The sequence below is a fragment of the Enoplosus armatus genome, chromosome 7, assembly GCF_043641665.1.
Source record: "Enoplosus armatus isolate fEnoArm2 chromosome 7, fEnoArm2.hap1, whole genome shotgun sequence".
In the NCBI taxonomy this organism is placed as follows: domain Eukaryota; kingdom Metazoa; phylum Chordata; class Actinopteri; order Centrarchiformes; family Enoplosidae; genus Enoplosus; species Enoplosus armatus.
The window spans coordinates 4,411,103-4,435,509 of record NC_092186.1 but is presented as its reverse complement, the minus strand read 5'-3'; the positions used below and the strand labels follow the sequence as shown (position 1 = coordinate 4,435,509).

Here is a 24,407-nt window from a genome sequence, read left to right as displayed (position 1 = left end):
TTTTGCTGTGAACTGTGAACAAGCAAAATAATTTGATTTCTAAAGGAAGAAAAAGACAGACAGAGTATGCCTTGCATCAACAAGTGCTTGAATGTTTCTGTGGTCAGTATTGTGTTCACGTCCTGTACAAAGCTGTAACCCTGTGTGCCAAACAACGCATAAATCTTGAAGATGGTTTTGTTTTGTTGGGGAAACAAGTCTATATAAAAAGTAACATTTTGCCCACTGGTCATTGGCAGGTGAGATACAAAGCCTGGTGGCTTCCATCTATTGTCTGTACCTGCTTATCCAGTTTATGGTCCCAGGCTGGAGTTATCTGAGCACACATTGGGCAAGAGGACAGACACATCCTGGCATAAGCCCCTTTCAGACAGGGAATCTGTGACATGCTGGCTTCGTTTATTTATTTCTTTTAAATAAATATATGGCTCTATTCAGAGAGCTGCAATGCTGCTTTATTTGTCATCTGGTAGGTGAGAGAGTGGTTGCACTGCTGGAGAACAGTGGTGATCAAATTACTACCCAAATGTATTTTTAAAATTATTATTATAAGGCAATATCAGCCTGATGTATTGCCAAACAAAATAAAGCAAAACAAAGCAATATTGTACCATGCCCACTAAGAATTCTCGATTCTGATTGGCTGGCAGTTGTGGATTAAATTTAAGTCACCGGTCAGTATAAATGAACATCTCGCAAATTCAATTTCAAAAAGAAACAAAAATGACGGTGAAGCTTCACAGGGACTTGGAGAAGTCACAGTTAAAGGGTAATTCCGGTATTTTTAAACGTGGCCATATTAATACAAATTTTGGGGTCTAAATGACTAATAGTTACCAAAAGTTTTGGAATTGATCCAGTAGATTACCTCAGCTGGCAGCTGCGAACGGGCTGCGATGGTCATTTACACCCCAAAATTTGTAAGAAATGGGGCCCCTTAAGTGTGTCAGAAGAGTGTCAGAGGGAAAGAGAGACGGCGATAAAGAGCTAATGTGCCTGTCTGCCTGTCTGTCTGTCTGTCTGTCTGGTTGGTTTGGTTTCTAGTAACTTTCAATGTACTCCAAGAACAATGTTCTGGAAGATACACAGACACACAGCCAAAAAGTAAGCAATAGAAATTTTGAGGTACGATGATATTTGAAGTGTGCCATACCATAACTGGTATTTTTCATTTCATTACATCTGGTATTTTGTTGGAGTGGCCATGGCATAAACGGGATAATACCCTCCAAGTAATACGTTCCATGATTGGGATGGAGGATGCAGAAGCTAAAATCCACTCGACGTGAAGTGGAGGGTGTTTTGCCTCCACTTTGCAAACCATGGAATGTGCAACTTTTCAGGTATTATCCCTTACATACTAAAAATAACATATTAAAAATAGTTGGAAACTGCAGTAAGGAAAAACCGCACAAAAATGAAACAAACACACAAAAGAGAAAACAAAAGGGGAGCAATGCAACGCTCAAAAGTGCCTCAGCACTAATCTTGTCTGTACATGCCCCCCAAACAACAGACTGTCATCCTCCGTCTGCCTGTGAATATCCAGCTATGAAAGAACTCTTTTTGAAGCACCTCAGAGTGGACATAAAGACATCTGCCATCGATCGGTGTGGCCCTCGGCAGCCTGACATCCACTCTTAATGGAGGCCGTCTCCTGCTCCGCAACACAACAAATTGGGTTTAAACTATGTCTACTGGTCCCAGGTGCCATTCAAGCAACAGCAGCAGCATCCATCCAACACTGGCAGCTGCATGGTGTGTCTGTGTGTTGCGGTGACTCTTTGTGAGAACCAATTTAAGGTTTAGCTTCAAAGTGAGAACAGTTCGGCTTATTTGCAACAGAAAATTTAAAGATTAGGAATGGGCTTTAGGTATTAGGTTAGGAACAAAAATCCCTAACTTCTCTGTATTTAATGCGTTGGACATTTTGTAAATTTGGCCTTTTACTTCGGCACATTATATCTGGAAGCAAATAAATAGGATCGATATTTGAAGGTGAAAGGTCCAACTTTCAGATAAAGAGCCAAACACTTAACCTGTGATAAAAATGTAGCAGGAGTGAATGAAAAGAGCAAGACGGCTAGACTTGATTGATGCTTCCCCACTACCATTGTTGATGCAGTTGGAGGCAATTCAAGACCTTTTTTTTTTCAATGCTCGTATATCATGGAAGGTACTGAGCAAGCTAAGTAACAAAGTTTCTTTGGCATGTAAATGATTTGGCACCAAAGATATTGTCATTAATGCCCAACAAGCAGGGGTTTGATTTGTCAAATGTAAAGTGTATTTACAACATTACAAGGATATCACATTTGTTTAACATGTTGAATAATAATGATAATTAGACTGTTCGACACCTTGCCAGAGTGTCCTTGGCTTTAGACATCAAGGCAATACAAGGATCGCTTCGCATGAGGGGGGTGAGCCATGTTTACGGCTTTCCAAAGGAAGCCTGAAGGCAAAATGGACAGACTGTGCTGTGCTGGAAGGTCAAGTTGGTCTGACTTCAGTGACCTGTGTGTAACAACTGTAGAGTCCCTGGGCTGAGTGACGTCTTGCCCCTGCTGAGGGGCCACCTTCACCACTGGTGGCAGTGAACAGCAAACTACCATCAACGAGTACATGGGAATCTTTGTTGACATTAGCAAAAGGTCCACATGGATCTTTTGGCCAGATTCCATCTCTCTCTGGTTGCTTCAGTTTTGCTGCTCATTTACATTACAATTCGACATCACATATAATGAATGGCTGCCACTGTATGTATGTAGGGGCATTACATCGAAGGTACAAAAATATGCAGCTGTCAGATCCAACTTAAATACTTGTATTTACACATTAGTTCTCTATTTCTAATTCACTGTTTCTTACTATCATTATTTATTACTTTTCAACCAAATTAATCAGTTATTACGTCATGTATGGGTACATTTACTTGTGTTTTAGCATTGCTAAAATGTTATAGTAGGTTATTGACTCATGTATGTCAGTGTGTGTCACTGGCATGGCTGAGCTGTGTGTGTTTCTAGTTGGTCTAGTTTGTAGTTGGTCACTTAGTGAAATCAGCCATTAACAGGTGATATTAGCTGAAGAAACAAGGTTTGTGACATGTGAGATGATTGTCTGAAGTTCTACAAATTTGAGTATTTGAATAATAGTTTTGCCTTTATTGATAGTAGGTTAACGCTATGGTAGTCATTCACGAGCTTGAGTCTGTGGAAAACACTAGATTTAAAGTTTGGGTTCTGAAAACCCTGTTATAATTGTAACACATATTCTAAATATATTATCTATTCCAAGGTTGAACAAGAGTGCAGTTGCTCAGCTTTACAGTTGTATAACTCTGGATAAAAACGGCATTTAAAACTGAACCATAGTTCAAACCCCTCAGGGCACACAGCAGGACCGCCCACTGACCCCGTAGATGACCGAGAGTACTTATCCTGAATCTTATTACAGTGTCAGCAGCGACTGCATCTTTGAATTGAAATATTTACAACTAGACCACAAACTGGTCTGCACTGGCTTACCAAATACCCTTCACAATATCTTACAGCAGTGAATGGGATTCTCTGGAAAGGGTTTTAAGGTTCAGTGTGCAATTTAATAAGATGAGCCTTTATTGATCCCCAGAGGGGAAATTCAGGTTAATGAGGGTTACTTAAGAACACTCAAGTATCTCGCACATAACAACAAAAATACAAATCATAGGCATCATTATGGATTTGCAGTACAGCAGTGCTGGACACACAAAAAAGGCATAATTATGTGTTTTTCTTGCTTAAAATTATATATATATATATATATATATATATATATATACCGTCAAGGTAAACATTTTAAAGGATGTTCAGTGCTCTTAGTCTAATTGTCTCAGCCCTGTGAGGGAATGGTAACTTCCTTTATAAATGAGTGCTATTAAGCCTTAATGCTTTCCGAGCATGATGGAGCAGCTAATTTTAGCTTGGATGCTAATGAAAGCCTAGGACAATTAACATGTCTATTACTGCCATAAACTGTGAATAACACTGAACAGCAGAGGCCATTTATTCCGTTGGAATCTAGTTGAAGAGTAGACAGCTAAAGAGCTGTGGGGGAAGACAAAGTCTGCACACTGTGAGGATGCAAAAATCTAAACAGAGCAGAGGTGTTGCTATTATGAGGAAAAAAGTCCACAATATCAGTCAAGGTCAGCTGTTCGCCAACTAAATGCGATTTGATGTGATTTATTGTGTTTATTCTTTAGCTGGACAGTTTGACTAAAATGACTTCACCAACTAACATGGAGCTCTGTACATGCACCGTGCAGAGCCTGTGAATTACTGCCCTAAAAAAAAGAAAAAAGAAAAGCTACTGCTTGGAAACAATTCAAACACTGCTGTATTTTACTTCTACCCCCTTTTTTAATAGGGAATAAATATGTGCTCACTGTGAAGCCCAAGTTTCACGTTACATTATTGCTGCTCTGTTCCATATGTAGAACAAGTTGAAAAGACGGGGATGCAGTCAATGCAAGACAGAAGGCTGACAGGGGATTTATATCATGGCTGCCACAGTATAGGGCTGCATGTGATTTAGGGACTGTGCGGAAATTATTAGGGGGGGGGGGGGGGGGTTATGTTTATTTTCCCCCCTTTTTGCTGAGCCTAAATTTGTACATTTTTAGAATTATTAATATTGTCATTGTTATCTTCCCACCAAGTCACAGGTACTTGGGCAGTGATGTTAACCACCTCGGATGTGTAAGAGAGAGCTAGTACGCTTTGTTTTGTTTACGTTTTTTCCCGTGTTTTTTTTTTTTCCAATACTTCTATTTTTGGCTCATATTTTTCCCTAATAAAAAATGTAATTATTTATATTGAGGCAAGGGTATTGCAGTCAGGGGGTGAGTCCAAAATGGAGCTGTAATACAAAACTATGTATCTGTTTATTTCACAAAAATATGATGTAAAAAATAACATCACAAGCAACATCATTCAAATCGCAGTTCACAACTAATATGCTGAAGACTGATAAAAAGTTATTGAGGATGAAACTGGGAATATCAAACCCAAGACTTTCTCCAACTCATGAAAAGGCCTGATGCTTTAACCACCCATATTATACTTTGGTAGAAGACAAAAGTCCAAATCTGATGATTATGAGCCAAGACCTCAAGTTATACGCTTTCTAAATGGAGGGTGGAGCTATTTTATAAAATGAAATATGAGATTCAGCTCCCCTCACCACCCTGATAACTTTCATACAGTCCTTTACTGTAATGTCATCAGCAGATATGAATTCCTGGCTTTGGCCTCAGGAACTACTGTCCCAAAATGACTACTGGTGCGTTCCAAATGTTTCACAGGCGGAGCAGGGACGGTTTGGATGAGTCATGGCTATGCGGGCCGCAGGCCATTGTGTTCAAACAGGTGTAACCTACCACCTTGTTCTTTCTCTGCCAGCTTGCTCTGAATAAGCCAGGTTTCCACTTCATTTATCCAGCATCAGTGGGCCACCACTACAATCACTGTGCTCAATACTGCCTTGTTTCTCATCATAATATCCTCACAATAAAGGGTTTTGCATACAAAATAGCCAACAATTGATAAAGGCCCATTTAATTAGCTATTTTAATGGCAGCAGATCAGAATAAAAATAACCTTTTGAAATAAGTCAAAAATATAATAAACATATATAAATATATATAAGAACTCCAGGGGATACAGTATGTATAGGCACTTTCAATACACCATGTGAGCACTCTCCCATCAATAAATGTCCAAACAATACAGTGAAATCATTCTTGATGCATTATAGAAATTAATAGATAAGAAGTATTTCTTTGTTCATTCTGTTGAAACCACTCACCACCATAAAGCCATCTCCCTTCAAGTTCAAATCGCCGCTTGCATGAATACGAACCACTCACTTTTCATTTTCATTTTTCATCATCATATTCCAGCATTCACTTCTAAACAGGGTACTGCTTGACCTCCATTAAAACACATTATTCCGTTAAGAGTGTAACCAAGACCCTGAGCAGACTACTTCTCTAAAGAACCTTTTCAACAAATAATCTGTTTAAGATTCATCTGTCTATAAGATGGTGAGTCAGACGTTTTGTATATATTTTGTATATTTTGTATTTTGTCATGAATACTGTGGGCAGATTGGTAAAATTCACACTCAACATGGTGGCAGAACATAGATATCAGACCCTATAGAAACTGTTACATTACATGAGCTTGCGTATCACACCAATGTATGCAGTCTACGGCAGCCCTCAGTGGGCCTCGTGCAAGAACATCTTCATATTGTTATGCAAAACCTCTCCTCCTTTCTATCCGTGGGGTTTGCTCGTACGAGTGCTCCGTGTGCACGTTCCGGCCTGATGACTGTCACCCGTTCCAGAGACTTGATCATTAGCTGTTAAAACCGCGTCATTGCAGAGCTGTACCGTGACAGAAATGAAAAGGGAGAGGTTTGACATTAAGTCACGTTTGGAAAAAAAACAAAACATCTTGCTGAAGCGAAGTCATGACGTGACAGTCACAGAGATAGTCGAGAGAATATTCTTTTGTGTCACGCTGTTGGGTGCAACAGAGGACGACTGACTCCGAATTCGTTCACATTATGACATTGTGATTCTTCTGTTGGACAAGTGTTTTAGAGAAAGTTCTAAATATGTAGCAGTGGTTCTCGCATGAGGTCCAATGAGTCTGAACTAAGAGGCTAACTGGCCAATCCCTCCACGGTATCAAAGTGGTCTTTGACTGTTTTGAAAGACTGCAGGTGCAAGTTATTGGTCTAGTCTATGCGTGATATGCTGGTAAACACCCTTCACTCCACAATCATTTTCTGAATTTCTACACTGTCATCACAGATGACATTACAACCCTACTACAGTGTCTACATTTTTCATCCACGTATCAATGCTGATGATAAGTTGTTATAAGGCAAAAACAGCGAGTCTCCTGTGGAGTCTTTCACCACTAATGCATTATTTTTTAGAAGCAACCCTATTTTGTATGCATCTGATGCACAGGGACACACATGCACACATGAGCATGCAGGCCAAACAACACACATTCCTGTCAATGGATTCATGTCGTTCCACTGATCAACAGTTGGTGGCAGTAATACACCAAGAAACGTAGCAATGTGCGAACAAAGGCAGGGAAGAAGAAAGAGTGTCAGCAAGTAAAAATGGGTGTAAACAATGTAGGTTTGAAAATATTCAAAAACCTTTGCAAATGTTGTGACGGAGGAAATTTGACAAACTGAACATTACGGTCTTTGTCTGAAGACAAATCCGCAGAGTACCTTTTAATAAATGTCATGTACTGCTGGAACTGGAGTCTGCCAACAGATACAAAGGCTCAACAGCTGAGTGTGAGACTGCACAAATAACAGGACAGAGGAGGAGCCCACTTATTGGCGTGCCAAAGGTTGAAATAACATTCTGAGATGGATGTTGTTCAGGTTGCCTGCAGGTTTAGTGAGCTCAGATTTAAGACCTTTTAACTCTAACTGGAATGGAAAATAAGACCAATACCATCACTGGAAAAACAGATACAGAAAGGAACTGTTGACCCATAAAAACACAGTCTGCATGACCTATGTATATCTTTTCACCAGAAAAACAGAACACCATGAAACACATTGCTAGAAGGGATTTTGAAATGTCAAAGACTAAATTGAACTATATTCACGATTCCGAGGTCTTGAGTTTATATAACATAGCATACCCTTTACCTCCTACCACACTACAGCACTGTTGCAACTCTTGAGACACTAACTTGTCTCCTACCTGTACACTCCAGGCGGCGTCTGTGGGATGATGAAACTCTTCTCCAGGTCACGCAGCACATCGTTCAGCATGCGCACGTGGGAGGGATCGCGCTCCTTGGGGTCATTTGCCGGCCGCATAGTTTCAGACTGGAAGAAAGCTGCGTGGTCCCTCAGAGAGGAGGCTGAAGACAGCAGGGGCTGAGATATCACGCTCTTGTCTAGACACATACACAGCACAGGGAGTAAGTAACAGAAACAGTGCATGAAAAAAGTAGACCCTCGCTTTAAGGTATGTAATACTAGTTGACTTGAATATAATTGGGTGAAAGAACTACATTTGGAAAACACAACCAAATTGCGAGGAAGAGGTGGTGATTTCAGGTTGAAGATGAAAATGAAGGCCATTTTGGGGACCGGGTGTATCAAGGCCCACCTCATACAAACGCATAACAGGACGTCAGGGTAACAAAACAATGCAATGAAAATATGAATGTGGTCTTTCAGACTTTTCCCCTTCATCTAGATAAGTTCATGTTTGTAGGACGACAGGGTTCTTTAAATGCTGATGACCTTCTTTCACCTGAGATCATGAATCAATGTATTTTTTTTCACTGGTCTGCTCATGCAAACGCTGTTTCTACATGAAGTTCGGGTATGTCCCCCAAACATACCATGCAAAACTGTAGTTTTATGAACAGCAGGTTGAATTCTAAACTCCATTTTGACTCCCAAACAGCAAACTAAAGGTGATCCAGATTAACTCATTAATTCAGGATATAATTTAAAGCTCTCTTTCAACTCCCATACCCAAGCACGCACTCAATACACCAAATTAAACAGGTCCTCTCCTATCTTACCTCTAACTACTGATCAATTTACTCCACCCGCCTCTACACACACACACACACACGCCCAGCTACTTACACAATGCCATCCTCATTAGCCTGTCAACACAAAGCTGGCTTGTTTTACAGTACATATGGCACCGCAAATCAATTACCTTGCATTTACAGTTAATTGGCCAGTTTTCTTGGCACTATCACATGATATCTGGCTGGATCCAATGGGCCTGTGTTGGAAAGGCTGGAATTTGTTGTGTTACTGTCTGTGTGAGGACAAAGGTTGATGTTACAAGTGTTCACAAGCATCGGTTTACATTCAGTGAGCCAGGAGTGGATGCTTTTACAGCACAATAACACAATAACACAATACTCTTGTGATCCTTCTGTATGTACTATATCTGAAGAGGAGCATGGCATTGGGACATGTTGTTCACAAAGCCTTGAACTGCTGTGTCACTGGATCCTTTATGTTTAAATATAAAGGACTCGCATTGCTTCTGTCTGTAGAAGAAGATGTAGATGTAAAAAAAAAGAAATATGTAGATTTATTTGTGTAGCCGGTGTGTGATGTGTCCAAAACAAACACGAGATCCGAGCAGCTAAACATTTCAGTGTCTGCACACAAGGAGACGTATAAAGGTGGTGGTGTGGCACGTGAGTTTGCATCCTGTCACACAGGCTCGGCTAAATGACCATGAAAATATAAGGCCCATTAAAATGAATGAACTGCGATGTTGTCCCTGCTACTACTGATACTGACAGCAACACGCTATCTTAACCACGTTATATTTTCCAAACATTTTTCTTTGCAGTTTCTTTTCCAGCCCTGCGACCGTTTAAAGAATGGCTGAAAGTGCTTTACGTGCACCAAAACTGCCCTTTCTTTTTCTCAGATTAGGTTCTGTATATTTTCCTCATATAGTTTGTTTGTGTTGAATGAATGTGAAGAAGTTGTCCGAGGTCACAGCAGTAGGAAGTGCCAACGTGTTTAGGATTATTTATATAGTTTCTATTCTATTTGAATCCAAAGGAGACTAATAACATGTGACACAGTGGTCTTAATCAACAGTCCTTGGTGTGTGTTTGTGATTCTTTACATCACAGTCTGTCACAGCAGGTTGGGAACAGAGCGTGACTCATCGGAGAGGAGAGAGGAAGACAGTCGGGGACAAAAATAGACAAAGAGAACTGTTCTCTCCAACAAATTTAAATGGCTCTGGCTCCTCGCAGCCAGCTGGGACTCATGAAATATTGTTTGATTGTTGTAATCCATCACATCTTTTGACACACAGGGACGTGTGTGAGTGTATTTCTGTTTGGGAATGCAGTTGGGATTTGGTCTCCTGCGATAACGCTTGCAGAGAGAAGAGAGAGCAGAAACAAAAGAGCTTTAGTGTAATGCTTTTATTCAATGGAAGAATGTTACTTTTTAGTATATCAACATCTACAGATAGTTGGCCTTACGTGTCATGTAGGTTTAACTGATTCCTTCATTCATTGTGCTATATTGATATAGGTTCTTAAAGGCTCTAATTCTTGTCGTATTATTTGAAAAGGAAAAAGTCGAAATATGTTGAAATTTTATATTTTTTGAGCAGATCGGCTGCCACAGTAAATAGTTACAATCACGTCTTTCTGATCTTTTTGATTAAAAGGTAAAATAATAGAAAATGTAATATTATTGTAATATGTCTTTTCTTACCATGCATAAGTTGAAGGTTTGTTGTTGTGCATTTATTTTTACTTGAGCTTTAGTTCATCATGTTTATGTATGTGTGTTGCACTCCTTTTCAAATTACAATTGCAGCAGAAAAAAACTGCACCCCTCCTCTGTGCCCGGGGGCCAGATGCATAAAATAGATTCATGACTAAAAGTCTATGGACGCACAAAAAGAAATATGCATTCGTATTCTTTTTGTCAGATTCATAAAGCTGTGTGTGCGAGTTGGTGCTGTTTTATAAATCTAAGTCATTGTGACTTAGATGTGACGGGCCTCACTTCCGCTCCACAGACACACCCTCGATGGCCTTTTTGCATGTGAATACCTCTGATCCACCAGTCACCCAGAGGAAGAAGAAGAGTAATTCACCTGCTAGCACTTCAGAGTACCTGTAAGTTATCATTGGCACAGATTTGATGCTGCATCTCAATCATCATTGGCAAATGTTGGGAAGGTAATCAGTGATGATTCAGGTTGTAGCTCTCACATCGAAATGTACATCACAAAGTATTCCACAATAAAGGATCACATGAGGGGACGGACACAGGGAAATGATGAAAAAAAGGAAATTCAAAAAGCAGAATAAAAATAAAGAAAACTGTAAAAGTGAGCATACATTCATTTCTTGGTATATAGATTGAAAAAACGTATTAACACATGATGAAAGTGACTTAAAAGATCAACGCTGCATATTAGATTTGGTCTCTCATTTCCATTTCCATTTTTACCATATCTCACAAAACTTCCTCTAGATAATCACGTGTTTGCCTAGAACCGTGCATGAGGTGGCTGCATGTCTCTAATGACAGTATATACGTGGGAAATGTTGAATGCATGGCTTTTGTACATGTGTTTCTGGCCCCAGGATCTTTTACAGTAGCTGATTTTTTGGGGCATTGTCATGTCTATGACTGGGGAAATCAAAAGCTTTGCAGTTTTATACCATACAGCAGGTGCTTTGATGTATTAAAAGTACTTCCAGGGCATGAAATTATTGTCAGGCAATGATTGTGTTTTTGCTTGTGTCCCTACATCAGTGGTTCCTGTCTGCCATAACTGGCAGTGTAGACAGCACAGTAGGTCCAAATCTCCCTGTCAGTTTCTTAATGAATCCTTGGTTCTTACAAATATGGAACCAACTATCAACACCTGATCTTAATGGCCACAGTTATTATATCAAAAATATTTTCCTTTAATTATTTATTTAAAAGGATCCCCATTAGCTGATGCCAATAGCTGGAGTCTTCCTGGGGTCCGACCTCCAGTATGTTATATTCATCAGATGCATAAAACAACATCACATTTGTGTTCCTTTATGTTCATCACACGTGCACTGGGCTATTGATCAGCTGCTTAAGTAATGCATTCTTGAATGGTGTTTGAATGAGGATTTTCTATTAGATTGACGTATGTCTTTTTTAAAGACCTGTCAACATATCTTTTATGTTGGTCTGAAGTTTGATGTGTACCGTTATGATTTTATGCTGACGGGGTAAAGTGGGTTAACTAAGAATATAGGATGTCACATGCATCTCAGCATGGGCTGAGTCAGAGGGCATGGAAGGAGATACCCTTAGACAGACCACCAGCCCATCATGGGACACTGAAGGACCAGGACAGAGATTCTGTTTTTAGAGGACCTCTCCCCCCAACAGTGTTAACTGCACTTTCATCACCTTTTTTGTTTTGTGTTTGTGAAGGAATTTTCCTTCTTTGTAATATGGCACCTGAAGTTACATTAGGTAAGCATAGTTTAATACTCCTCGCCAGGAAGTAACCTTCAGAGATGGGCGGCATTACACAGTGTTCACTTGCACTGCTCATCTCTATTCTCCTCGGCCGAGCTTCAATAAATGCTTCTGCGTGAGACATCCAGGTCTCCTGAAACTACTTCAATCACAAGTTAAACCAGCTCCCAGATTTCCATCACAGAACTGATGGCACACAGAGTAGTAAATGCTCAAAAGATTGCGTGGGTTATTTGAGGAGAGAGATGTTTTAATGAAAGAAAATGGTGGATTCAGGTCTTTCTTTTGTTCATATTGGTGTCCTTGGTGATCACTGATTGGACAGTCATAATGTAGCCATCTTTTTATTTAACACTACTTCACTAATAACAAGCAGGGACAAGCAGAGAGTTTTACTGCTTTATGTTCATGCAAGTACTTCTCAAAACGTGTTCACTGAAGTCAAGGTCAGACAATGTTTTTGGAAAATTCTGAAAGAAACTCTTCTACTTATCATACACCTGGACCTTTATTGTGCTAATGCACACACAAAAGGGAATCCAGGGAATCCATTACAAACAGACATTAGCATGGATGAGTGTGGCCAAAGAAAACTGTTTTAGATGCACAAAGTCACTAATTGGCAAGCTTGAAAGGCACAGCAGTCAAAATGTAAATGAAAATATACACAATATTGGCTTTTAGGTTCATGAGCATAAAGACAAAGGTCTCTTTCATTCAGCTCTTCACTTCAGTCTATTCCAGGTCATTGCAAATTACTAGATGTAAGCAAACCACCATTCAGCTCTCATTCTGAAATGTTGTACACATGCTGTGTGATAAATTAGTTATTGCACATATTTATGTTTACAAAATGCACTGCTCAGTACCAACAAGGCACAGCTTCCCGAGTTGCAGTGTTCTAAATGCATATTGGGGCTAAGCATGTTCTAAATTTAGTTAAGCATATGTATACTGAAATGCAAATCCATATGCATGTTATATGCATGAATGCATATTCTATGCAAAGCAACAATGTTGTCTGACTTCTTTGACAGGGACTCTTAACAGCTCCTTGCTTGCCATTAGGCCTACTAGTCAACACTTCACAAAGGACAGCTTCTGCCTTTTTTAAGTCTACCTTAATACAATCCTCACATGTCATATGTACCTTGAAAGAGCTACTGGTCGTCTATAATTATTCCTACTCTCCGCACTGGTTGTGAAGTGATCCCCTCTGCGCAAAAACACTGCAAAAGATGAGGGACAAAATCCATAGTCTTCGTTCCTTGCAAAAATGTATTCTAAATTTTCACTGAAGCTAAAAGGAGGAGGTTCAGCCGTCAAGTGCAGCAAAAAGGGAATTTCATACTAAAAAGACTGTAGCTTACATAAGAAAGATACGTACATCAGCTAATTGATGCCAAACTAACTCACACTGCTGAAGTCTCATTCTGAATTTGCCATGGAACGAAGACTCTGGGCCCTGTGAGTAGTGTCACACAAAGCTTCTACAACCACATCATTTGTGAGGATGCACGAATGGATTCTGTTGTGACTGGGCCTTTAGACAACGCTCTCCACCACCGCCATCAAACGCCAAATGAGGAAGTATCTTTTGGAAGAATGCTGTTGATCCCTCAAGTAGAGACAAGAAGCATTGAAGCAGTTCTGGGTGCTTGTGGTGGCCCAGCAACCCCCCCACGATGTTCTTCTTTCATTTTTCACCCATCTGTAGTTTTTTTTACATTTTGAAGTCACAACACTGAGCTTCATGAAAGTGGTCACTGTCTTGCCTATCTCTTCCTAATTTTACCTATTTGTAAAGCGCTTTGGGAGCTGTTAAGTTTGAAAAGCGCTATATACCTGAAGAATAACCTCTGGACTTCAATCTAATTATACAGCAGAATTTGGTTCTTTGGCTTTTCCACTGAGATATTCCTAATGTAATAATGAAATGTGTTTTAAGTGGCATCCAGATCTAAGAAATAATTCATTCATATGGGCACACACATTTACTTTGATTTCCTCAGTGTATTCTAGTGATTCCTACCACTGACAATAGCCTGTTCTACCTGTCTTTGGTACTGCAGTTGAGGACCAAGGGCAGTCCTACTACTGAGCACTATCACTACAGTAAATTAATGGAGATTTATGTCAGATCAGACTAGACCAAAGGCAATTTTATATGAAAAGAGAAAATAAAGGAGAATAGAGATTAAAAAAGTTGAACAAAAGGTTTTTGGGGGTTTCAATTAGCTCTGGTTGTTTGATCTGAGTCCCCTCCATGACTGCCAGTCATGAATACTGCAGTGCTCCACGCCAGCTGTGAAGAATCCATTAAATATCACTGGTCCTCTGCCGCAGGGGGCTGCTAAAACACCCAGAGACACACACACACAAGCATTTCTACTCATACACCCCCACACACAGTCGTTTCACATCCCCCAAAATATACTCACACTAATCTTTGAATAGGCCCAAAATATACATGCGTCACCACCCACTCATGTGTAGCCTACACATGAAGACACACATACACTCGTACCCTCACCACACACAGTATGCTGTACCTGCACACTCCTGATCACATCCATTAACACTCTACTAACACACACACACTTCTATAAATATAGGAGGGACACATAAACACTTTCAGTATTTTTACTTTTTCTTGACTTCATCCTGGTTTCTTGACTCATGCAATGACAGCCTCATGGAGCACACATGGTCGGGAGTCAAAGTCCTGCTCCCTCTCCTTGCTATCCTCTGTTCCATTAACTTCTGTAACACAGTGGGTTTTCTCAAACAGGGTTGTTTAATCAGACTTTCCGTAAGGCTCAAAGTGTGGTGATTTTTGTCCTTTTTCTCAGCTAAATGCACATCTTGTAGTGCAAAATGTGAGCACCATCATTTTAACAATCTTAGCATTCAATAACTACACCTTCCATGAGGCTTTGACAAGATGCCACTGTCAAGGACTAAGTACTATAATACCTGTGAGCCTCAGTCACCGGAGAAGAAGCCAGTCAGAGGCGCAAATCAAAGCTATTGCAAATTCACAACGCTTTGTCATTGCAGCTGGAAACAAAACACGCCGCCTTCGTTGCTGAATATACTCGAAATTCAATCTTGTAACTGACTTATGGAGCACTTATGGAGACGGAGCAAAGTAAAACATATGCAACTGGATTAGAAAAGTTAAAAGGTATGAGTTTGTGTACATACAATCGTAAGTAAATGAGTCAACTATGACTCCCAATGAGCATTTTGGTAAGAGAAATGACTGAGCTGATAATTCTGTTGCCTGTGCCACTAATGGCGAGCTAAAGATAAAGATTACATTTTGTAGAAACCTGATACAACATTCAGCCGTATAATACTTTTGGAGTCAATTTTGGATGAATTTGGAATCGATGGTGCCATGTTTTCTTCTTGATTACTACAAAGACGAGTTGGAATTTGTCCCTCTTCTCCGTAGCAATGGGGCTTATGGGTATCATAGTATGCCATACCGAACTGACAGAAGTTGAAATGATCAAACCTGATATCAGAACCTTAACCCATAGTTTGAGAGTCAATGTGAAAAAATAAGAAAGACATGAACTTCATACTTAGATCACGTGATGTCAACTTCAATTCACAGATGAAGATGTGAGATGCTGAAAAAGCTAGCAAGTGGACATGGAGTTAAGATTTTTTGTTAAACCTGCAGTAACTGAACAAGCTGTGAACACAACATTGATGTATCATCACCTCATAACCCTCACCCTAGCAAGTTGCAAAACCAAAAGAATGAGCTGAAAGATGCTAAAATGTGCCGTAGAGCTGAGGGGACCTGCAGAGCCGGGTGATCATTTTCTGTAGTAATTTGATCCATTGCTCATTTAAACATATTGTTTAGTGCAGCTTTAAACCCATTCTATTGTTAAATTAACCAGTGACCTTTACCCTTGTGTTTCTATGTTGAGGAGCACTGAAGGTATTATTAAAATCAAACTTTGAAATGTTAATTTTTAGTGCAGAAAAATTCCAGAATGAGTGGCTCATCCCTCTTTTCTCACACTCTTTTGCCTTTTCTTCTTGGTTAAAATTATAAGGTGTTCAAATTTTACTATCTACGTGCCAGCTTTTACCCTGCAACCATTGCCATTAACCAACCCACACGCCATCCTAACACACACCAGGAATTATTTATCATGCCTCACTATCTGTTACCACACACACACACACACACACACACACACATCAAAAAGTATTTATTTCACTGTCCTATTCCTCCTCCTCTTCTTTCTGTCCATCTGGTGCCTCTTTGTATTTTTAACCAGCGGAGATAAAAGCTCTCTGCCACCTGTTTTCTGGTTGAAAAGGAGCTGCTTGGTACAAAGCATTAAAGAGTATCTGCACGTTTCACAAAGTCAGATTTATAACTTTGAGACGTTTATAATGCCACCTGGAATTAAATTTAATATCAATTTAATAACCACAATAAAGAGCCCAAAATCTGTCACAAGCAGCCTCTTTTTGATTACGCACAGCTGATGAAAATAGTAAAACTAAATGTAAGCATAAGGAAAATGACACTTGGAGATGTAGTGTAGGGACATGATGTCCAATTGTGTATTTTAAAGCACCTGCATTTAAAATAAAACCTGTTCTCTAGCGACCTAATTTCTTAACACAAGCCCAAAAATAAGATGCAGCACTACTCATTCATGGCTTTTGGTAAAACTGCGCAATTCAGGAGATGTGTTTAATCTTATTTGTCTTATTTTCCAGCTCTGTGGACTTAATACAACCGAATGTGAAGTGGCTAAAGCAATTTGATCATTACTGCATAGATTTCCCTAACTTTTTCATTTTCTTGGAATGGACCAATGGACAGGTTGTCTCTAGCCTGGTTCCAGACCTTTGAATTGCCGCCCACATTTCTGATTTGTCCAGAGATTCAAACAGGTCTGGTGTTCCAGCTAATTGGACTGTTATCAGGCTGTTGAATATGCATTGCCATCACACATGGTGTCCTAAATATATGGGCTAGTAGGCGCCTACTAAACCTACTAGCAAGTTTAGGAGGCTGTTGTCACCCATTTATTTCAGTGAGGCAATGCAGCATGTTCGGGTGACGTAGTATAAAGAGCGAAAAACTCTCAGGTTCAAGTTAAATAACGTTACGTATGTGAGTTACATAAGTCACGTGAGTTATATAAGTCATGTGAGTTACGTAAGTCGTGTGAGTTACGTAAATCATGTGAGTTATGTAAATCATGTGACTTCCCGTGTCATGCGGTCTTTTCCTAACCTTAACCAAGTAGTTTTGTTGCAGAATCCTAAGCCTTCTGAACCTGCTATCAGGTGTAGTAGGCCCCTCGATAACCCATGTCTATGAGCCTGATAACCTCTGATTACTCCCATTCAACTGAGCGATAACTTTCAAAATGTGTGCGTTTTCTGCTCCTTGACAGCTGTTTCCACCACCAGCTGGAGAGACAGTCGACCAAGTTTAGCAGCCAGGATTAAAACTGTCAACATCATCCTCCTTAATAGCTTGTCACTAGCTACATTCATGGCCAGAAAAATTGTGACAAGCGCAGATGAGATTGACGCAGTTTTAAAGATTGTTGTAAGTTGACTTAGAAGAAACTCCTGAACTCAAAGAAATGTTCTGAAAACCTTTAAGCTAACTGCTCCGATCAACCTCTACTGCAGGTTCCGTGTCAACTGAAATGAGGGATACGTCACTTGCTAATGATGGTTTTGGGAAGTTCCCAACAAGGTAAGAATTGGGGAGAGTGATGTCCAAGAATGATAGAAATCTAGATAATCAGAGCACAGATCCAACAGAAACATTATGTAAATTTGCATTATATCATATTGCTAATTCATGATGTAATTCTGCTCTGTCTCTGTCTTGGCTGGATGATGAGGCCTTTTAGCCTTGACGAACTGATGCTCACTTGTAGCACTTCTTCATCTCACCACCGATTTGCCAAGAAGGTGTATCTCTCATGCCAATAAAGTGCCCTGGAATTGAATTGATAGAAGGGAGAAAGTGGGGGGCAGAAATAGGGTTACAATGAGGGATAAAGTGATGAAGAAACAGGCAGAGGCTACAGGCAGGTATAATAATCAGTCATCTCTCCCTCTCAGGTCATAATCTGTCCATTAGTCTCAGACAGGGAAGCATAACCACTCAATCTAGGCCTTAATGGGACGGTGCTTACATGCTTAGACAGAGCCAGTGAACCTGAGCCACTGAGCAATTGCCTGTAGTGGTACAATGAATGGGACTTGAAGTTGGAGTGAAGGTACATGAGATGGAGTGTGTCTCTCTGTCTCCATCTCTTTCAATCTCTGATCTGAGTGTGTAAATGATGATAGACGTTGGTATATAGATTTATTTTATCTATTATCAGTGGGCATTTTCTCAGTGTAAACCCACAAGTTATGAGGCACAGAAGTAAGTTAGCACTTCTGTTCATTCTGAGTTTGCGAGTGAGGACGGCATGCGGGCTAAATGTGTCAACGCCTCTGTTGTTGTGCATCCTTTCAAAGGTCATCTCAATATTCACGAAGTCCTTTTACACGCTCTGAGACTGTGACTGAATAAGCTGATTTTTGGTTCAGAAGACCTGAGAGGTCGTGCAGCATGCTGACAGCTGAACGCAATGTAAATTTGCATTCAATTCAGACCTTGACAAAAGTGCTGCGTTCTTACTATGCATGTTGCACACTTCTGGCAATGCATATGTAAATTACTTTATGTAAATCATACACTAAATTGACTAAAATTCCTAATTCCTAAAATTGAACATGTACTGTACCTGAAATATTAACATAGCTTACAGCACGCCAAAGTCATTAAATATTGCCCCAAATATGCTTTCAAGGGCAGATGATATTAATATTTATATGTTAGAATGTGCAGTTAAGGCTTTGTCTACATTTGAGTCGTAGCACAGAAATTTCCATTATTACGGTCTGCTGACCATATACTTTCTTTATTTAATGAATTAGATATTTGTCATGTTATAATTAAAAATGCAGAGCTCCAGGTGAGACTTTGGCGTGCACAGCCGTTACCCCGGTTACCTGGTGTTTTGGATGGAGACGCTGGGTGAAGACTGGCAGAAACGGGCGGTCCTGAGGGAGTTATTGGTGGACAGAGAAGTTTTAAGTGATCCACAATTTTCCCTTAATGCATCGCTCTCCATCACGCCTGTTGATGTAAAATCTGTGTAGAACGACGAGTTTGAGGTTCCTGTCGCAGTTTAACAGTCTGGTGCTGGTTACACAAAATCTAATCAGCAGATCTGCTGTGCGTCATTGTGGTTTATCAGTCCAGTTAGAGACTGCAGACAGAACACAGAGAGTCATCGGAGTAAAGGAAAGGCCTTCAGTGTAGGCTGCTAACCGTCTTAAGGCCTTTTCACACCTGAAAGTCAGAACCAAGGCTTCTTGTTACCTTGTATGCATTTGATCCGGTTAGTTTTGGTTTCACATTGCAATTATGCAAACGCCCTAAAGACCTTTCCATGACATACCTGCGTCCTGTCATAACAAGAGTAACAGATTTCAATTTCTATTTAATTCGATTTCAAATAGACCAGAATGCATTGAGGAGTGAAGAAGGGAAACAAGGAGAGAGAGGGAACAAAGTGCTGAGAGAATGGCAAAAAAAAAAGAGATTTAACAAAGAGAGAGGTGCGGAGTTACAGGAGAAAGAAGGAGGATGTTGAACACAGGAATCAAGGCCAGTGTGGTGTGGAATCATGAGAGGAGAGATCGATATGTTCAGCTTAACACATGAACCAACACTAAATCATTCCTGTGGGAGAGAAGGTCTAGGGAAAATGCTTTGCACGTGCATGCGTGTGTGTGTGTGTGTGTGTGTGTGTGTTTGTGTGTACATGTAAAAACATTCTAAAAACATGTCAGAAAGGTATGTGCGCACACGTTTTGTGAGTATGTGTGTGCAGAGCATGTCATTTTGTTTTCTGTATGTGTGTGAGTGTTCATGTTTGTTGGAGAGGGTATTAGAGATTGATGCTCAAGCTGGCTGGCTGGACAGTGGAGATGAGTTATACCGCTGCATAAAAGGCCAAAGCAGCAGGCACTGAACACACACACACACACACACACACACACACACACACACACACTCACACACACACTGTGCTCTGCACATTGCTGTTGTTCGCTGTCAGAAACCTACAAAATCACACAAAAAAATGTATGTTGACATCTTTCTACCAACTTTGTGTGCAACTGCATCACAGTACAAATGTCACTGTAGGTCTGAACACATAGTATGTCTTGTTATGCGTTGTTCATGGTCGTCCCTAGATTCACCAGTGACATACAGACATTTTGTCTTTCACAGCATGAAAAGCAAAGGTGTAAATGATAACACTGAAAACGACTGCATTCCATTTAGATGATGAAGGTCCTGGTATTATGCATTGTTGCTCACTGTTGTGGCTTACTCCAGGACACATTTGACGAAACCACCTGATTAAATACAGTTTATTACACTGCACGTCATCATCACCACCATCACTACCATTATATCATCATCTATGTTACCTTTGAGCTTGTTTTGAACATCCAGGGCAATGTCCAGAGGGTAGAATGGCAGCACAGGATCATTGACCAGGCGGAGAATGGCTTCTGCTGTCATCTGTAGAAACACAGCCAAGACAGATTTGAAGGAAGTTAGTTTTTATTTTGTTTTCTCCACTGCTTCATTCATGTATCCTGTCATTCCAGCGAAAGCACAGAACAGACACAGTCACCAACATATGCCCACATGATTGTATTCATGTACAGTCCACCATGTTGCCAAGTGTTTCACGTTGTATAGGAGTGTGGGTATTGGGTACCATCACACATTTGTGTGTGTTGTTGCTGCCTCTGTTGGTCACCCAGGAGAACTGGAGACCACTGCAGCTCTATTAAATCATTTGGGAACTGAGACCAAGTAATAAATGTTTCTGTATGGGTCAAAATATGAACCAAAATTTTACTTTTAGCAGCTTCATTTAGATGGTAATTTTTCTCATGCTTTTATATCTGCTTTGCCTTTGTCTGTCTTTATTGCTTTTATTGCTGCTTGAGTTGGCTCTTATTTGACCTTTTTCTGAATGTCTCTAATGTATAGATTTTTGCAAACCATTTTCTTTTTAAAACTTCTGTCTTTCACAATTTTTCCTGCTTTTATTCACACTTTAAGCACTATATAACAGTGACAGTATGAGAATACAAAGATGTATTTACGGTTTATATTAATCTTGTTCTTATTCATATTCATGATTATTCAGCACACCTCCACAGGTTGGCTCTTTTTCTTCCTCTGAGATCGGGTGCATTGTTGTGTTGATATCGAAGCTGTACAACCCAGGCACAATTTGAATGGCTACTGTTTTTTTCGTCTTCTTCAATGGCTATTCTCATTCAAGGATGAAACCCATATTCAGCAGCAATATGAATTTTATTTTTATTTTCAAAATAAAAGTGTACATGTGTACCACAGTAACAACAACAAAAGACGCCATGTCCATTTATACGCCTACACTTCTGCTTGTATTCAACACCTTTCAGTTTTGTGCCTTTGGGTTTTGATTGGCACTGAGGAAGATGCAGCAATTCAATCAGTCAATTCATGTTGCGTCTTGTCCTCCACGCCGCCGCAGACCTCAGATCTGATTATGCAGCGCACACCTTTGTGGTCCAGATTGTAAATTGAAAATCTGAGACGCCATGCTACGTTTTGCTTTTCATACTGATTAGACAACAGCTGTCATGTGAGGGGGAAAAAAATAAATAATTGGGACACCTTTGCTGCAGTGTGAGCAAACATTTAAAGAGATCTCTGCTTTCGCTGGCGCCCCCATACAGAGAGGCACCGTCCAAATCACGGAGAGTGTCTGTCTGGCTCTGCTCTCACCGTGAAGTGTCTGTCATCTTAATGTAAACACTCTCAGCAGGTAGAGGACCTGGCATGGCTCCTACTTGGATTTTTATTGGAGTATAACATCACTGTTCTAACCAACTACTCTGTATAAAACCACAGCTGGAATCACTGATGTATCGATCCTCTTATTCCACACCCAGGCTGTATCATTCTCAAAGGAAATACACCCCTCGCCGCGTTGCAAGGAAATTGTATTTCTCAGTGCCACGCTATAATTGGAATCACCTTTATCAGCCAAGGACATCACATGCATGATTTAAGCTGAGCTACATTCATTTACACATTACAAAGATTCGGGATCCTGAAAGATACAGAGCGTCTTCTTTTGCGTTTCTATTCTCTGTAGAAAAAGAAACCATTACCAACCTTGCACTGTCATTCTGATCTACCTTGTAATCATATGTAGTTTCATGTTTATCAAGTTATTATTGTTATTTATTTATTTTTGACATTTTTGCCTTTAGTTGACAGATGATAGTGGAAAGGTAGACAGGAAACAAGGAGAAAGAACAAGGGGGGGTATGGTATATATTTTATTTAATGCCTTCCTGCATTATGTAAGGAATGTTGAATTCCCCTTGGGCATAAACACAATAGGGCCTTTTGCTCCATAGCTGAAGAACGGAGGAGAAAGTAAAGGTCAGAATGCAATGCTATCTGTGTGTGTGTGTGTGTGAGTGTGTGTGTGTGTGTGTGTGTGTGTGTGTGTGTGTGTGTGTGTGTGTGTGTGTTCCAGCTGACCTCCTTCATTCCTGGCTGGCGAGCCTCAAGTCTATCTCCAGTTGAGCAGACTTTTGGATGATAACCTCAGCACCCAGTTCATCCACTCAGTGGCACACACACACACGCACACACACACACACACACACACACACACACACACACACACACACACACACACTCTCCAGGCCCTCACAGGTTGAACGTGTTCGAGGTCAGCCTGACCAGGACTGGACTGAGAGCGGCAGACTGCCAGCAACCTCACTACAGGCTCAGGTGAGGAAACAGCCACAGCACTCGCTCAGGCCTCTCACAGTCACAGATGCTACATGTAGCTTGTAAACATAAATATATCATTTTCAGAGGAATTTGTAATATCTTGGTGTAATTACTGTAACAAAAGTTGAAGCCACGGTGGAGATGACAGCCGCCCTCGTGTATATTATGTGATAAATGAAGAGGACAAACATATTGAAAGTGATTTTTCCAACAAGCCAGAAGACCACCTAAACCTAATACATTTGGTTAATACTGAGTTTTCCACTAGTAGTCTCTAAAATCTTTTTTTCAGATGGTTAAAAAGACAAAAATTTGGGACCTTGATCAGAATTTAAAACACAGTTATGTGAATTTAAACTACGCAGTTTTTTAAGAATGGACTGGTCGGGTTTAAGAGATTTAAAGACTGGAAATCAGGTACATTATTCTTTCACACCCCCTTGCCTATGTGATATGTGGCATCTTATTTAATCTCCTTAAGCAGCTGTCCCTATATAACACGTCTTTGCAAGTATTTGGAAAATGGCCTACATTGTACAGATATGTTCAGCACCTCTCTGCGCTGTTGTCACTGCCACCGAAATCAATCTGGCAGGGGGAAAGATTAGAGCATTGGTTTGAGGCTGGTGAGTAATACTACTGCAGAAAGCATACATCAAAAGCCTGTAATGTGGTGGGACAGAAAAGGCCGTTGATTTCTTATTTATGGCCTTATTTCTGGATCGTCTCTTTCCAAGGCAGAGGAGAAAGAGGCAGTGAGAGCGCGAGGAGAGAGATGGCGAGAGATAATGATGGGGGAAGAAAGGCAGAAAAGAGGCTGTGACATAACAGAAAGTAAAAGACAATCCAAACTAAAGAAAGATGACAGTTGGAGTGGAGTGGAAGGTAGAACAAACTAGCATGAGCATCTCTTCTCATGTTTCCTCTTTTCTTCTCTTCTGTCATGACCTTCCATTTGCTCATCTCCTCTCCTGACCTGACATTTCAGATTATAATGAAATCAGTACCATCTGTCTAAGTTACATTTCAGGGATGAAACACCCTTCAACTGTTGTCACCATCTCTGTGAACTCGCCTGGCATCGAGGAAGAAGAATTTTACATATTCATCTGGCCAAGGGTCAAATGTTGTAACTACAGAGGTCTTTCAACTGTTAAAATGAACAATGCTAAGTGATTTTGCACTGTGTAGAAAAAGCAGTTTCTAGGAGTACAAGACAATATGGGAACTGGTACGAGTATAACTGTACAAATGATTAACATACCATTGCAAACTCTCAAAGGGTGCAAAGATTCATGTAGTGGAACTTTGGCCAATTCTGAACTCAAATGAGGAGCTCAGGACACACTCAGACATGACAAAGATTGGAGCC

General features: G+C 40.3%; 1 protein-coding gene across 1 annotated transcript in view; it reads right to left on the bottom strand.

Annotated features, from left to right (window-relative positions):
- Positions 1-24,407, bottom strand: part of LOC139288060 (inactive N-acetylated-alpha-linked acidic dipeptidase-like protein 2) — a 395,466-nt gene that overhangs the window by 2,719 nt on the left and 368,340 nt on the right. The window contains 2 exon segments of the mRNA XM_070909308.1: positions 7,793-7,991; positions 20,650-20,743. Coding sequence (XP_070765409.1) covers positions 7,793-7,991; positions 20,650-20,743 — 293 coding nt within the window.